This window comes from Malus domestica, chromosome 12 (genome assembly GCF_042453785.1).
Source record: "Malus domestica chromosome 12, GDT2T_hap1".
Classification (NCBI taxonomy): Eukaryota; Viridiplantae; Streptophyta; class Magnoliopsida; order Rosales; family Rosaceae; genus Malus; species Malus domestica.
Window position 1 is genome coordinate 27,772,024 of NC_091672.1, and position 17,327 is coordinate 27,789,350.

A 17,327-nucleotide genomic window follows, 5' to 3' on the forward strand; every position below is an offset into this window, starting at 1 on the left:
ACTTTCTTACAAATTTACGGTCGGATTTACGTTGTTCCAAGACCCCTCCGGTTTTGTGCATCAACATTTGGCGCCGTCTGTGGAAATCGACACAAAAAGCTATGTCGGTTCTCTTTCATTTTTTCATATCACCACCTTCAACTTCACAACCTCCACCGTGAATCATGCTTCTGGTGGGGTACATCCTTGCTGATAAGCTTGAATTCTCGCAACAAACACAACCCTCCAAAAAGCAAACGCTCTGAAGAATCTGCTTTTGCTGCTGCTACCTGCTTCTGCTTTTTTTGTGCCTTTTTTTGCTCAAAAAATCCTCCATGCAAAACCCTCAATGGTTTTGCTTCACATTGTCTTGATCCAGAGTTTGTGAAGCTTTTGAGAATGTCATTAGGATAGTATCTTATGTATAGGTATATGTCGCTCTCGGCTTAGGGGTTTTCTATTACATATGTATAATAATTGTTTGATTTTGATTGAAGTCAAGTAATTAAATTCTGATTGATGAACAGCACAAATGTTCTTCATAGGGAAATTTCCTAAAATGGTATATGTTAAGTGCAAGGGACCTTTCCATTACATGAGGCTGCCATCCTCTATACTGGAGACCTCGTCTTGAATTAAGGTTTTCATACTTTGATTAACCCTAATCTACTTTCATAAAAAACAATTTTGTGACCCTAATCATATATGATCTTAATTAAAGTATATAACCCCATTTTTGTAAGTGTGTGACTTTACTTCTTGCGCTTTCATTATGTGTCCAAAGTTATTCCTTTTCGTCAAGTTGATCATGAAAATTGTAAATTTACTTGGCTTATTTGGAACTAGAGCAAAAAAATCGACATTTTCTTTGTTTTAGCTTTAGTTCTACAATAACCAAGCTAACGATTTTCCTGACCAACTTAACAAAATAGGTTAACTTGATACAAAGAACAAAAGCAAATGAGACAAAGTCACACAATTACAAGTTCATAAGAAAACAAATGAGATTTTCATCGAAACGCATGACAGAACAAATACTCATGTGCTATCACCGAAAATGCCTATGGGGCCTATCTTACTATAAAGTTAGCCAATTGTGCATATGGGTTAGACACTCTACCTTATGAGATTTCACTTGAAATTGGTAATTTCAAATCACAAGGTACAATTTACTTGAGCAACCACGATGATCAAAGTAGGAAGCAAGCCTCATCAGAACATGAACATTTTCCGAAGGCGGTAAGAGCTTCGAGATCAAGGATTGTAGACGGAGGAGATTGCGGCGGAGGTCTCTGTGAGCGGGAAGATGGGTGTGATGAAAAGGATGCAACGATGAGCCCAAGAGAAGTGAAGGGTGTGCACCTTAAAGGTGGACTAATTATCGAGAGAATTGAGCTTAGTCCTAGTCCTATATAATAATGTACCATATATGTCATCATGTGGGATAAAGTTGCCCTATTTATAAGATTTTATTCTTTTCTGAAAGCAATTTTTAAGTCCGAAGTTCCAAACTATACAATATAATAAGTAGACCTAGCAAACAACTCGTGTTTGTCGTGCTTGTATTTTTCGTGTCAAACTTATTATTTTAATAGGTCGTGTCGTGTCAAATTCATTATTTTAACAATCTCTTAGTTGGTGATCTGATAACAACCCGATACATTAAGGAATTATGTCATTTCGAGCTGGATTGACGAGTCATGCAATAAATTATCATGCCTAATAACTAGGCCTGACAAACAATATCTTATTGAGTTCTTAATAAGTGACTCTATAACGACGTAATTCATTAACAGGTTCTTAATAGGTAACAATATAGTAAATTGTAGCTATGATCCTTTAACTTTAACTCAATTGGAGCAATGGTCCCTCAACTAAAAATTCATTACCATTGGTCCCTCAACTCATCAAAACGTGCAACAATGGTCCCTCAACTAAAAATTCATTACCATTGGTCAATCAACTTTAATTCAACTAGAGAAATGATCCATTAATTTTAACTTAATTGTAGCAATGGTCCTTACATAACTCGTTTTGACAAAAATTTTAATGTAGTTAACAAAAATGACCATAAATACAGACTTTAATGAGTGGAGGCACCCTAATTATATGAATGGTTATTCCAACATAACTTATTTTGACAAAATTTTGACGAAATTGATGAAAATGATTATAGCTACATATTTTGATAAATTGAGGGACCAATGGGAATGGATTTTTAGTTGAGGGATCATTGCTCTAATTTGATTAAAATTGAATGACCATTGCTACAATTTACTCGGTAACAATAACAACCTTACTAGTTAACAGGTTGACGAAACCTGTTATTATTATGTCATTTTATGTTAGATCAACGAAAAATATTATCAAGTCTAATTATAAGAGTATCAAACTCCTAAAGAAAGAACAAAAACAGACCAAAATATCAATTGAACTAACTCCCATCTACTACTAAAATTTCAAACTGGATCCCCTAACTTGACCAATTTGGTTGTAACCATTATAAAATGTCACATATTTGGGTTTGATATTTCCTTTTCTAGTAGCAGAATATGATTCTCCTCCTTTTTCATTTAATTACTTTCATTTTTGTCAAAGAAATTATCTGTTTAAGCTCCATATTATTTGTTTCGAATTAGCCTAATCTCCTCCAACCTCAATGTGCAGACGTCAAATTTCTGTTGGTCGAGTGAAAAATAAACGAGGTTTAATCATCCAAAAAGAAATTAACAACAAAACAGAGAATTACCTCCTAAAAGAACATGAATTAAAAACAAGACAACATATAAACATCAAATTATTTTTTCTTTCGAGAAAAAAAAAGAAAAATTGAGAATATTAAATTCTGGGCTCAGATAATATGTGAATCTAATTTATTCCCGGACCACAAAAGGTCTCGTAATGAGCTGGGATACACAGTGATCATCATCGCAAAAATATAACAAATAACTAAAAATAAAAAATAAAATAAAAAATACCATAAGTTTATCAACACAAATGAAAACTAAACAAAAAAAAAAAAAATATATATATATATATATATATATATATATATATAATCAAAGAAATAAATAAAATTAAAATTGCTTTCTGGGCTCAGATTTGTATGGATAACATTCTACTCCCTGACCACAAAAGGTCTCATAGAGCTGGGATTATCATAGATCATCACAGCACAAAATATAACTAATATAATAAATAAATAGAAACAAAGATAAACCCATATCAGAAAATCAATGGAGATCGGAGAAGAAATGGTTGAAAGAAAAACGCGGCTGGGTTTTGTTGGAAGCGGAGGAGCAGAGTGCGCGACGGCCACAGACGAACTGGAGAGAAGAGGGTAGGGTTTTAGCCTTTTTATAGGAAGGCAGATCATGGTTTTTCTAATTTCCGATTGTGACCCTGGAGATTGCTTGAATTACAAATTTGATTTGGGTTGTTGACTACAACTTGGCCCATAATCTGAAGCCCATTCTGGTATTCTTGATATGAGAATGTATATACCCAATCTTGCACACGGTTGCATATTATTTCCCAAAGCATGCCATTCCATACATGTAGGATGCAACAGTTTTGAAACAAAAATGCTACTCTTACCATATATTTATACTATCTATTTAAGAAATGAAACACACATGTATTGGTTGGTTATACCTCTATTAGACAGATGATACAAATATGTGTTAGATGTAAGGTTCTAAAAGACGCTAGTTTGCTAGTCGAGCGGCGGGCTGGAGCCTAATGCCTAAACGGCTAGGCGGACGCCTAGGCAGATTTATGTAAATCTATTATATTTTCTTGTAAATAAGTGTCAGTTGATACTTGAAATATAAACAATTTCATCATAAACTATAAAATAAAATGACATATATATATATATATATATATATATATTATGAAATATTGGAACATAGTGTAAACATATAGAACAAGCATATAATGTGTGTCCATTTAAGTCTACAACAAGTCGCTTACAATTTATTGAAAAAAATAAAATGCAAAATGAAAGTTACCTATTTTCTGTCTAAGTGAGTTGCAACCTAGGCAGGTTTGGACGGGCTAAGCGAGCGTCTCAGCAAGTTTAGGATTCATTTCTTAATTTTCAAATACCTAGGCATTGATCGGGACGGTGGCCAGCCACCTAGCACCTAGACGGGGATTTTTAGAATAGTTGTAGCATTACTCCTTTCGAAATCCTAAATTAATGATTCAATTGTCATGTGGGAAAGTTAAAATATGTAACTAGATGCCTAGTAGTGTATCATTTGCTTGGATTACTCATTTCAAGCAAATGTTGTTGGAATTAGTATTTACGTTTATTTTAGTATTTAGGTTTTGCTTGTTAGTTAGTATATGAGCCTAGCCCATCCGAATTAAGGTTTCTAAGCTCTCTATAAATATAGCTTATATTTTAGCATGAAAATCAAGTTATTCACAATATAGTCTCTTAGACCATCTCCAACCCTTGGGCTAAAAGCCAAATTTTTTAACCCGGAAAATTTAGCTTTTAGCCCAGAAACATCTTTTCTGCTCCAACCCTTCTACCCTAAAATTTTAGCCCGGAATTATTAAAGAATGAAATTAGCCTAAATTTTTTTTCTTAAATCAATTTTTTTTTAAATAAATATGTAGATTATTGTAAATTAATTTTATGAACATTTTAATCTAAAAAATTTTAAATTCCGATAAACATTTCGCATTTAGCCCGGAGGGAAAGTTGGGGGGTATTTGGCCCAGAAATAGCATTTGGCATTTAGCCTAAAATTTTAGCATGGGTTGGAGAGTGTTTGGGGGGGTAATTTGGGAGGTAATTTGGCTTTTAGCCCAGGGTTGGAGATGGTCTTAGGATTTTGTAGCCGTTCCGGCATTCTCGATTGTTTAATATATTTCTATTATTTTGTTAGTCTCGTTCGTTACGCACTCTGATATTCAACTTGGTATTATAGCAGGTTTGATCCTTCGGGATTTAATATGCCCTTGATTCGTATCAGTTTGTTTGTTCGTCTAGTTCATCTTGTTCTGTTCGTTATTGGCGTTTGTTTATTTTTCCAGTTTCGATCGTGGAATATTTTCATTTTCTGGTTAGTTTTTTTGTTTGTCATTCATATAGTTGGAAAAAAAAAAAAAAGGAACGAAAGAAGTTTCTGGAATTAAAGTTTGGACTCGCACCGACGCTGGATCAAGTTGATCCATCATCTACTATTGTTCCCGTATACACTGTTGCCTGTATTATCGACCAGCATCCACTGCAGCGCTGAACCCACCATCCAACACCAGCCGCATCCGCATCACCACACCGTTTACTGCACTGCATCAGCACCCTCTACACACCTGCACATACCCGATCACTCGTTGCTGCACCACTTCCGCAAGCCCAGACGACATGACCTGCTTCCTGTTGCCAGAATCACCGAAGCCAAGCCGTACCTTCGTCGAACCAGCCTGCACTCATGTGCCCAGTTTTTCTGCAACCTTCCGCTGCTGTTGACTGAAGTCCAGAAAGAAAAAAGAAAGAAAAATGGGAAGGAAGGAAAGGATAGGGAAAAAAGAAAGAAAAAGAAGGTAAAAAAAAAGGAAACTTTAACGAAAAGCACCCGGTACTGTTCACTTTAATGAAAAACCACATTTTTACACTAAAAGTCAATTATGGTACTATTCACTTTACCATTTATTTTGTCCTTATCATTAAAACTCAAAATTTTCAAGTCTTTTTCATTAGTTTTCCTTAAAAAAATCGTTTGCTGTTAGTTTGAGGCCCACACCGGCAACAAGAAAAAAAATGGTTAAGTTTGTTTTTAGGTCCACACGAATTGTTGGTTTGTTTGGGATTGTTTTGTGACCGTCATTCGAGTGTTTGGAATTGTGACCACTCGAGTGATATTATTTGTGTTTGTTTGTTCGTTGCTACAATTGAGATATGGAAATCTCGTCCCTTTAGTGACGGATTATTTCCATACTCTCAACTCTTGCCAGTTTGCCAGTCAAGTCAAGTTAAGTTTGCATGCCTGCCAGTCCACCTAATGAAGCCAGTCCGCATTTGCTTGTTTGCAAACTCATGTCGTATACCGTCATGAGTTTGACGGGGAGTGTTGGAAAATATTAGTATTTATGTTTATTTTAGTATTTAGGTTTTGCTTGTTTGTTAGTATATGGGCCTCGCCCATCTGAATTAGGGTTTCTAGGCTCTCTATAAATATAGCTTATAGTTTAGCATGAAAATCAAGTTATTCACAATGTAATCTCTTAGGGTTTTGTAGCCGTTCCGGCATTCTCGGTTGTTTAATATATTTCTGTTATTTTGTTAGTCTCATTCGTTGCGCACTCTGATATTTAATTAATGTAAGTTCTTCTCTAACTCAAGACTGATTACTAAGACGAGGGTACATTTCTCTCCTACATTTTGAAGCGGTATGAAACGGATAACTTGTTTGACAAGGCACCCTAACGTGTCAATAAAAAATAGCATGGAACATTAGGGACACGCCCTAGAAAAGAAGGGATGACTTAATGCCTTAAACTTTGTCTAGAGAAAAAGCACAAAAAATGAAGGTAAATTATGTTAGAGTAAACGTAAAAATATAGAGAATAATTTGAAGGATGATTTTAAGATAATATTTAAATTGTTTTCTTAAAGTGTTATTTGTCATTACTCAAATGAGTTTGCTAAAGCTCTTGGCAAATCATTTTCAAGATACAACAAAGTATAAAATATTCGATTAGTAAAACCAAATTATATTCCTTAGAAATAACTAGAAAGAACTTGTATGAATGTGGTGGAGAGAGAAGAGAGCAAGGAATTTATGTAGACAACAAATTTCTGAATGAATTTTCTCTTCTGCCTCGTTATTAATATATAGAGAGAATTGCACCCGTTCAAGTTAGTTGAAAATACATCACTTTTAAAGTCATATTGGTTCAAAGAAATCATGTCTGTTTGAAAATATACAATACATTATTCAAAAGACATCTCAATGTGCATACCTGATGCAGAGAACTAAATATTCAAAGAGGATATTTGCTCAAAATGAATCATGTCTTTTCCCCAAACAGGAAAAAGGTGCAGTGTTTAATTTCAAAGAGAGATTATTGTTGGTTCAATCACCCACTTTCCCACTCTCTGCCAAAATGGCGCATAAATATATATTTATATATAAGCCTTTAAAGAAAGGAATCATCAATTTTTTTTTAAATAAAAAAAAAAGGAATTAGTTATGGAGTCCACAACACATCAAACTTTAACAATTTGAATCATTTATTTTTTAAGTTACACCTCATAGATCATTCTTGCAAAATATTAGCCAAATCAGAAATATTTAAGACATCTAATTGAGTTCAAAAAAAAAGTTATGAATACTTTGTTACATAAGAAACAATAAAATTTTATTTTGATAATTAAATAATCAAATGGTTTCGGATTGAATTGAATTTTTGCAAGGATGATCTATGAATTGAGAATTATAAAATAGATGGTTCAAATTGTTGAAGTTTGATATGGAGTGAGCCTCACACCTAATCTCTATTTTTTGAAAAAAATGGGAATCCCTTTGCATAAAAGGTTTGTGTGTGTATATATATATTATATTCAACAATCATTCCCTATTTTAAGAATATATAGAAAATGATACAACAACAAGTCTCTCTCTATAATTATCATAAGCATACCGATATAATCATGAGTTTGCTTAGTCGACTTCTCTTTTTCTTTTCTTATTTAATATGTCGGCGAATCGAGAAAAGGTTTCGAAGTAAAGATAAGTGAACTTCACTTCCAATGGGTCTCCCGGTAACAGATTTTTTTAGAATCTTTTGAATTAAACCTTTAATTAGTGTAAGTAATTCAAAACTATAACGAATGAGATGGTAACCTAAGTTTAAATCATCTATTCTTATGTTAAAATCGAAATCACTACACACATAACTATGTCTTATTTCTTTAAAGAAATTTCCGAATTAATTAAGCACTATTATGACTTTGTGCTTCATCATGCTTTCATGAACATTTACAAGAGAAAACCCAACTCTTGGTAGAAGTGACACTACTTCTTATGTTCATATAGATGAGGTTCCTTCCCATGTCCCAACTACTACAAGCAATTACAACTAATCCATTCCGCTTTTTTACCTGCTACTACTATGTTATAAATTCATATTCTTTTTTGAAGCCCAAGAAATTGCTCCTCCGACAATTGTAAAAATCCACCCTGATGTAGATTGATTATCATTAGCACTTGTTATCCAACTTGCATATGAATATCCTTCAAGTACTACTGAAAACTCAGAGTAAGTTAAACTCAAGTTAATAATTCTTTTAAGATAACCAAAAATTGTATTAATGTGATGGAAAGAGAAGAGAGGGCAAGGAAATCGTGTTGACAACAAATTTTTGAATGAATTTTCTCTTCTGCCATGTTATCAATATATAGAGAGAATTGCACATGTTCAATTTAATCGAACATACATAATTTTTGAAGTCATATTAGTTCGAAGAGGTCATGTTTGTTTGAATATATACAATGCATTATCCAAAAGGCATTTCAATGGGTATACCTAATGCAGAGAACCACATGTCCAAAGATGATATTTATTCACGAATTCAGATCCTAGGGATCCGTAAATCATGTCTGTTCATCATATATTGTGTAGTCAAAATTTTTTTAAATTCTTTTATTTAAAATTAAACACAAACAGTACCTGAAAAAAAATGACGACACGATATACGATAAATAGACCCGATTCACAGATTTTCAGAATCTTCACAAAGAGGATTTGAAAAAAAACCTTTGAATTTGTTCACAATGAATCGTGTCTTTTCGCCAAATAGGAAAGATGATATTTGTTCACAATGAATCATGTCTTTTTTGAACCAAAAAGGAAAAAACATCATGTCTTACGCCAAATAAAAAAAGATGCAGTGTTTAATTTCAAAGAGAAATGATTGTTGACTTAATAACCCAACTTCCTACTCTCTGCCAAAAAGATATCATATATACATACAGACATATATATATATATATATATTCTTTGAAATATTCAACAAATTATTTATATCTCCAAGAACAAAAACTTTCCTCTATAAACAAGCCATTCCTATATTCCCTTTCATTCTCACACGTACAAATAAGAACAAAGTTTGGCTGCTTAAATACAAGCAGGAGCTCTTACTCTTACTCAACAACAACTTGATAAGTGTTCACATTGTTAGTTTAAATTTAAATTTTACAATTTTTTTAGACACTTGTTGTTATTAGATGAGAGTAGGAGCTCCTACTTGTTTTTAAACAGCCAAATTTTGCTCTATAAATAAATATCCTTCTTTTTCCCAATCACTTCCTTCCCTCCAACATTGCCAAACATGGCCTTAGCCAATTTTCTGCTTCTTCTTCTTTCACTTTCATGTTCTTCTTATGGGGTTACTTCCTACCCTTCCATTCGATCCATGGTTACGCAAACTTGCACTGATGTCGATGACCGAAACTCGTGCCTCACAAACGTGCAAGCCGAGCTCCAAAAAAGGGGGCCTCAAACTCAAGATTCGGTTTCAATCCTAACTGCTGCTCTTACGCATACGCTCAATGAAACAAAAAATGCTATCCAAATCATCACAAAGTTCAACTCTTTGCCCAGAAGTTACAGAGAGAGTGTAGCAATTGAGGACTGCAAGGAGCTCCTAGACTACTCCTTCTCCGAGTTGGCTTGGTCTCTAGGGGAAATGATCAAAATTCGCGGCGGCGACACAAATGTTCACTACGAAGGAAACCTAAAAGCTTGGCTTAGTGCTGCCTTAAGTAACCAAGATACCTGCCTTGAGGGTTTTGAAGGAACTGACCGACGCTTCGAAAGTTTCGTTAGGGGAAGTGTGAAGCAAGTGACACAGCTCATTGGTAATGTTCTTACCTTATATACTCAACTACACAGCTTGCCCTCTAAGCCTCCTAGGCATCATGGTCCCCCAACGAATAAAAGTTCGCCAGGGGATTATTTCCCGGCTTGGATGAGTGAGGAAGATCAAGAGCTGGTTAAATCGAATCCAAAATCGGGTGTGAATCATGCTGTTGTGGCAGCAGATGGGAGTGGACAGTACCGTACGATCACAGAAGCTGTCAATGAAGCTCCAAACTACAGCCCTAGCAGGTACGTTATATATGTGAAGAAGGGAATTTATAGGGAAAACATCGAAATGAAGAAGAACAAAACCAATATTATGTTTGTTGGGGATGGGATTGGACAAACTATCATAACGGGTAACCGGAGTTTCATGCAAGGATGGACTACGTTTAGAACTGCAACAGTCGGTAAGTTACATTATGCTTTTCATGTTGAGTGCACGTATTTTTCACACATAATATATAGAAAAATCTAATATTGTTAGACTATGAATCAAGCTATAAAAAGGGATCATCTCTGGATCCCTTCCACCAAATCCACCCCATCAATCAATTCAGGTTTTTAAAATTTGATCTAACGGCTACAAACAAGGAGTTCCTTTAAAAGTTATAATAACTTTAGCCGTTGATCAAATTTTAAGGGTTTGGATTGATTGATGTGGTGGATTTGGTGAAAGGGATCCGGCCTCCGGCAACATATTTATTGTCTATTCCGAGATGATTCAAATGACGTATTTTCTCATGCATACTATGTTTCATACAGCCGTATCCGGAAGGGGATTCATAGCAAGGAACCTGACAATTCGCAACACAGCCGCCCCTCAAAACCACCAAGCCGTAGCGCTAAGAGTCGACTCCGACCAGTCGGCCTTCTTCCAGTGCAGCGTGGAGGGTTACCAAGACACCCTCTACGCTCACTCGCTCCGCCAATTCTTCCGTGAGTGCACCATCTACGGCACCGTAGACTTCATTTTTGGCAATGGGGCTGCGGTCCTCCAAAACTGCAAAATCTACACAAGGGTCCCACTCCCACAACAAAAAATCACAATCACTGCCCAAGGTAGAAAAAGCCCACATCAAAGCACAGGGTTTGCAATCCAGGACAGTTTTGTTCTGGCCACCCAGCCGACTTATTTGGGTAGGCCATGGAAGAAATATTCCAGAACTGTTTATATGAACACTTATATGAGTAGGTTGGTCCAGCCCAGAGGGTGGCTTGAGTGGAATGGGGATTTTGCTTTGGGCACGTTGTGGTATGGTGAGTATAAGAATTATGGGCCGGGTGCAGCTATGTCGGGTCGGGTCAAATGGCGTGGTTACCATATACTCAGGGATGCTGCTGCGGCGAGCTTCTTCACCGTGGGGAGGTTTATTGATGGGATGGCTTGGTTGCCGTCGACCGGTATCAAGTTTACAGCAGGGTTTGAGTAATTAAATTAAAATATTATCATTAATATTATTTGGACATGAACTATTATTAGTATTTTTAAAATCTACTTGTGTTCTTTAGAGAAATATTTATTTTTCTAAAAATAGAAGATAAATAAAAAAAGTGTGTAATTTTCTATTTTTTGGACAAAAGTAGGTCTTGTATCATTCACTTTTTACCTCATATTTTTCTTATCTTTTAATTTGCATTATGACATAAATGACGTCCATGTCATTTGCTTGCCTGAAGGATTACTCTTTACATGTAATTCACCAAGTATTTTCGTTTTAAAGACGAGCACTTTTACTTTTAGAATTCTTATGTTCATTGATTCCCGACTTCTTAAAAAAATATAAATTAATAATAATTTATTCACTTAATCTTAACGCAAAGAACCACTTTTGTAGAAAATTGCGTGCAAAAGAAAAGTTTAGAAATACCGTCACGTGATATTACTATTTTATTATCTAAAATATAAAAGAAACTTACATACAACCGCGTGCAGACCTTTGGAAGTAAGTTTTTAGCTAAACTATTTGAAAACTATAATCCGGAACTGGTCAAAGCCAGCCACGCTTAATCGTGTCAAAGCTAAGTTAGCCTTGCCAGTAAGTACACTTGTTCTTGTTTTTGTGAAAGTAACAACATATAGCTTGGCATAGAACCTTCCTTGCGCTCCAAGCCACATCTTTTGCTATACTGTTACAACCTAATTAGAACCACCATTCAAATCTCCCTTCTCTCTTCAGTTATAAATTCACATTTCTCTTATGCATTTTCCAAAAACAACAAATAGAGAAGAAAAATAGTAATTTTCTCTTCCAACATTGTTCGAAAATGGCGAACAGGGAAGATGTAGATAGGAGATCGAAGAAGCGAATCGTCATCATCAGCCTATCTGCATTTTTATTGATGGCAATGGTGATGGCGGTGGCAGCTGGTTTCATCATGGAAAAGGGTTTCTACAATAGTCCAGTCAGTGGCAGCAAGGGTAGCTCCCATGACAAGTCAGCCTCAATGAAAGCAATCAAAACCATTTGCCAGCCAACCGATTACAAGCAAGAATGTCTCGACAGCCTCAGCTACGCCTCCGGAAACACCACCACCGATCCAATAGAGCTCATTGAATACGGCTTCAAGGTTGCAATGAAGTACGTAACCGATGCTGCCAAAAAATCCGACTTCTTGCGAAAGCTCGAGAAGGATCCCCGAACCTCCAATGCCCTCGACGCGTGCGAAGAGCTTATGGATTTGGCGCTTAGTGAGCTCAGGCAGTCGCTTGTGCGACTAGGGTACATCGATGATTTTACAAAGTTTAATGAAATGTTGGTGGATTTGAAGGTTTGGCTTAGTGCTACAATCACTTATCAAGAAAGCTGCTTGGATGCTTTTGAGAATACTACTAGCTCTACTGATGCAGCTGAGGAGATGAAGAGTGTGTTGAATACCTCTATGCATTTGAGTAGCAATGCCCTTGCCATGGTATCTCAAGTATTTTCAGCCTTCACTGACTTGAACAACCCTGATTCTAGCCACCGCCGCCTCCTCCAATTTGATGCATTCCCTGTTATTGGTCACAGTGAATTTGAAGACCCCAAGTGGTATGAAGGTGGAGTCAGGAAACTCCGACGCCTCCTCCAATTTGATGCCTTCCCTGTTATTGGTCACAGTGAATTCGAAGACCCTAAGTGGTATGAAGGTGGAATCAAGAAACTCCGACGCCTCCTCCAATTTGATGCCTTCCCAGTTATTGGTCACGGGGAATTCGAAGATCCCAAGTGGTATGGAGGTGAAGGCAAGAAACTCCGCCGCCTCCTCCAATTTGATGCCTTCCCTGTTATTGGTCACGGGGAATTCGAAGATCCGAAGTGGTACGGAGGTGAAGGCAAGAAACTCCGCCGCCTCCTCCAATTCGATGTCTTCCCCGTCTTCTCCGTTATTGGTCATGGGGAATTCGAAGATCCCAAGTGGTATGGAGGTGAAGGCAGAGAACTTCTCACCACCAGTACCAGTTCTGCTCCGAAAATTAATAAGCCCGACATCATTGTGGCAAAGGATGGAAGTGGAAGCTACAAGACCATCACTGAGGCGCTAGACCATGTCCCCAAGTATGGCAATGAAACCTTTATCATCTACATCAAGGAAGGAGTATATAATGAGCATATCCTGGTTACCAGGAGCATGACGAGCGTGATGATGATCGGAGATGGCGCAAATAAGACTAGGATCACCGGAAACAAGAACTTTGCAGATGGCACGCCCACCTACCATACTGCCACCGTTGGTAAGCACGCTTCTCGTAAATTGCCTTTAATATCCGCTTAACAGCTTACGTTGACCGATTGTGAATCTTTAACCTTCTCTTAACACACTTATGTTGGTGTACAAATGCTTATGTTGTCAGACTGTGAATATGTTTAATTGGAAGTATGATTAATTTGGTTATAGGATGCATGCAGCTATTCAGGGAGATCATTTCATGGCAAGGGATATAGGGTTTGACAACTCTGCTGGTCCGGAGAAACATCAGGCTGTTGCATTGAGGGTGAGTGCTGACGAGGCAATCTTCTACAGGTGTTCAATGGACGGGTACCAAGACACCCTTTACACACACGCACAACGCCAATTCTACTGCGACTGCACCATCTCCGGCACCATAGATTTTGTTTTTGGTGATGCAACTGCAGTCTTCCAAAACTGCACTTTCTTGATCCGCAAGCCATTGCCAAACCAGTCTTGCATTGTGACAGCTCAAGGCAGGAAAGAACGGCGCCAGCCATCTGCAATCATCATTCAAAACAGCACAATCACTGCCGAACCTGATTACTTCCCTGTCAAGGATGAGAACAAGGCATATCTTGGTCGTCCATGGAAGGAGTATTCAAGAACAATCATCATGGACTCATACATTGATGACGTGATCCAACCGGAAGGTTGGTTACCTTGGGAGGGTGAGTGGGGGCTAAAGACATGCTTCTACGCAGAGTCAGGCAACACAGGCCCTGCTGCTAACAAGGCAAGGCGCGTGACATGGCGCGGGATCAAGCAGATTACTGAAAATCATACTGCAGATTTCACACCCGGTAGGTTCTTCAGGGGTGATAAGTGGATTAGGCTCTCAGGTGTTCCTTATATCCCCGGCCTGACCACTAGCAACAAATCGAAAACTGCAACTACAAGGACTCCATCCTTCTCGAAAGGCACCTAAAAAGGTCGTACCCAGTGCACAAGGCTCCCGCTTTACGCAGGGTCTGGGAGAGGTGAATGTCGGCTAGCCTTACCCCCATTTACGTAGGGTCTCGAAAGGCACCTGAGTTATATAATTTGATGATGTTTGAGTTGTTTTTGTTGGTCTGAAATTTGTATACAAATGTATAATTATGTAACGCTAGATTGCTTTTGAAACACAAGGACCATTTTGATTGCTTGAGTCAATCTCAGTGACCATTTACAGTAAAAATTCAATTAATATACAATTCCCTTCAGATTTTATTTTTTTCATGCTTCATACTATCTAGTTAATTTCATATGCTTCTTAGACAATGTAATTAATCTTGGGGTTTAGTGTTTAATTTTCCTTAATTGAGGGGGTGATTAGGGAGTTTACTATTAAGTGATCCTCAATCGTTTGCTATCTTAAACCACATACCACAAAAATTGTTTACGTTCCCTCAATTCCTTACCACCAACACCAAATGGATTTACGAATCGAAAACACAGTAAAAAGGGCAGCCTCATGCAAGATGCCGGAAGAGATGGTGGCGCAAATCTTAGCCAGGCTGCATCCGAAATCTCTACCGCGTTTCAAGTGCGTTCGAAAGTCGTGGTATGCCCTTATCAATGACCCCCAGTTTGTAGCCAAACACCTCCATTCGTACAACGAATTCTCCTCCTCCGCACGCATCCTTTTCAAGCACACCGTGGCCAAAAAAAGGGAAACTACCAAGGAGGAAGTTGTGTTTTCGTTCCTCGATCCTTCTAACGATAGTGAAGCTGATTTCGATAACCTAGATTCTGTTGTTGAGGACCTGCATTTTCCGGTTTCTATGGGATTAAACAATGGGGGTCAAATAATTGAGCTTCCTAGTGAGCTTGATGGATCTATAGACATTATAGGCCAATGTGATGGGATTTTATGTTTGATTCTTTACACTGGCCATATTGTTCTTTATAATCCGTCGATCAACGATTTCAGGATTCTTCCCGATGAATCGAGCCTTCAAAATTATGAATCGGCTATAACCCGAAATCTAAGGATTATGTACTTGTTAGCGTTGCATCGAGTGGTGAGGAAACGTATGGTGATCGCGTTGTTTGTCGTTCTCCGAGAGCAGAAGTGTACGCAATGAGTTCGAATTCTTGGAGAGAAATCAAGATCGATTATTTAGAAACAGAAACTACACAGTTTTGGCCCTATTCTTTTGAAATGTACCTTAAGGGGAAATGCTGTTGGATGGCACGAGAGAAGCAAAGGGAGTTCATTTCTTACCTTGGTTCGATTGTTTCCGGCGTGTTTCTACCGGCCATAAGAAGGTGCTTATGAGAAGCGGCTTGGAGCATGGAACGAATCTGTTGCTCTTATCTTTGTTCGAGTATCAATTCTTTTCACGTTTGGGTGATGGATCGGCTGGAAAAAATTCCCGAATTACCCGAACCCGAAACCGAAAAATCCTGAAATAAAAAATCCCAAAGAATTCGGTAACCCATACCGAAATAATCCCGAGACTGCGGTATGGGAATCGGGAATGGATTGCCAAATGTTCGGGAATCCCGAACCGATATATACATATATACATATATATATATATATATATATATATTTATATTTATATATTATATATACTTGAATAAACCATAAGCGTTGGATTCGGTTGAGATTAAATCTCAACCGTTGGCTAAAAGACCTCACTCTCTCTCTTATCTCTCAAATGACTCTGCGCTCTCTCTCTCTCACTCAGACAGACTCTCTCTAACCTCTCAGATCTCTGCGCTCTCTCATCTCCTCATCTGTTATGTCAACAGCCTCGAACTCAACACTCTCTCTAATCCCTCGAATCGTCTCTGCACTCTTTGGCCTCTGCTCTCCTCCTCCTCCTTTTGTCACAAACTCAACACGTCGGCCGTCGAGTCTTCAAATCCAAACTTCCATGGTTCCACCTCCAACGACCTCCAAATCGAAGCTTCTCTATTCTGAAGGTGCCAAACTTCATGAAATTATTGTACCTTGATTTGGATTTGGATTCTGAAATTGAGGATTAGGGTTTTGAACTTTCAATTTGGGGATTTAGAATTAAAATTAGGATTTTTGTTTTGAAAATCCCCTAATTTCAGTTACTGCATGCTTGATTTCTTTGTATTTTTCTGCTTTTGAATTTTGATCGACGGCTTCTTCGATCCTTGACTGTCTGATTTTTTATGGGTTTCTGCAAATTTGGGATTAGGGGACTGGAAATTTGTTATTTGGGGATTGCATTAATTCGATCTTCCTAAATTAGGTTGATATCTTCTTACTGCATGCTTTCCCAATCCCGAACCGAAAATCCGAAACAATTTCGGGATGCCCGAAATTCAGGAATACCAAAATTCTGGTACAGTTTCGGGTTTTAGAATCCTATCCCGAAGAGAGTCGGTTTGGGATTCGGGCTTGGGGTTTCGGTTTGGGATCCCGACCCGAACCAGCCCTAGATGGATGATTCTGGTGACGTTCAGGGTTCTTTGATGAAACACTAGAGTTGAGGCCGCAACTGGATTGAAGAATTCACTGCTTTTTTGGAGAGCGACGAGACTCTTATGATTAATAACGACGAGCACATAGTTTCATACGGAACCGGATCCCCTCCGGACCCAAAGGAACTGAGCCCAGGGATCAAATGATCCGGATTATTGAAATTTGATTCAACGGCTACAATTGTGTTCACATGTGTTTGAAGGAGAGTTTGATGTAACTGTGTATACAAATGGGATAGTTCAAATCCAGAGAGCCAACAAATTTGAGAGTTAAAATACTTCAATTCTAGAGATCGTTCTTGCGATTT

General features: G+C 37.6%; 3 protein-coding genes and 2 non-coding genes across 5 annotated transcripts; 3 read left to right on the forward strand and 2 right to left on the reverse strand.

Annotated features, from left to right (window-relative positions):
• Positions 1-2,822: 2,822 nt before the first annotated feature.
• LOC114820297 (small nucleolar RNA snoR69Y) lies at positions 2,823-2,915 on the reverse strand. The gene has a single exon (XR_003767787.1). It is a non-coding gene; the product is annotated as a small nucleolar RNA snoR69Y (small nucleolar RNA).
• A 152-nt stretch (positions 2,916-3,067) lies between these two features.
• On the reverse strand, positions 3,068-3,160 carry LOC114820296 (small nucleolar RNA snoR69Y). The gene has a single exon (XR_003767786.1). It is a non-coding gene; the product is annotated as a small nucleolar RNA snoR69Y (small nucleolar RNA).
• A 6,030-nt stretch (positions 3,161-9,190) lies between these two features.
• LOC103450889 (putative pectinesterase/pectinesterase inhibitor 22) lies at positions 9,191-11,540 on the forward strand. The gene is made up of 2 exons (XM_008390292.4): positions 9,191-10,271; positions 10,627-11,540. Exons 1-2 carry the CDS (start codon positions 9,332-9,334, stop codon positions 11,292-11,294), a joined length of 1,608 nt encoding a protein of 535 aa, XP_008388514.1. The 5' UTR covers positions 9,191-9,331; the 3' UTR covers positions 11,295-11,540.
• Positions 11,541-12,129: 589 nt separating this feature from the next.
• On the forward strand, positions 12,130-14,500 carry LOC103451297 (putative pectinesterase/pectinesterase inhibitor 28). The gene is made up of 3 exons (XM_008390716.2): positions 12,130-12,917; positions 13,302-13,576; positions 13,752-14,500. Exons 1-3 carry the CDS (start codon positions 12,130-12,132, stop codon positions 14,498-14,500), a joined length of 1,812 nt encoding a protein of 603 aa, XP_008388938.2.
• A 487-nt stretch (positions 14,501-14,987) lies between these two features.
• LOC103451298 (F-box/kelch-repeat protein At3g06240) lies at positions 14,988-16,011 on the forward strand. Its single transcript, XM_008390717.3, is given in 2 exon segments — positions 14,988-15,519; positions 15,522-16,011. Coding segments are annotated over 2 exon segments (846 nt in total). The 3' UTR covers positions 15,836-16,011.
• Positions 16,012-17,327: the final 1,316 nt, after the last annotated feature.

Coding starts and splice junctions, on each gene's coding strand:
- LOC103450889 (XM_008390292.4), top strand. CDS start 9,332: ATGGCCTTAGCCAATTTTCTGCTTCTTCTTCTTTCACTTTCATGTTCT. Junction 10,272..10,626: donor GTTTAGAACTGCAACAGTCG/GTAAGTTACATT, acceptor TGTTTCATACAG/CCGTATCCGGAAGGGGATTC.
- LOC103451297 (XM_008390716.2), top strand. CDS start 12,130: ATGGCGAACAGGGAAGATGTAGATAGGAGATCGAAGAAGCGAATCGTC. Junction 12,918..13,301: donor GAAGGTGGAGTCAGGAAACT/CCGACGCCTCCT, acceptor CACCACCAGTAC/CAGTTCTGCTCCGAAAATTA. Junction 13,577..13,751: donor CTACCATACTGCCACCGTTG/GTAAGCACGCTT, acceptor GGATGCATGCAG/CTATTCAGGGAGATCATTTC.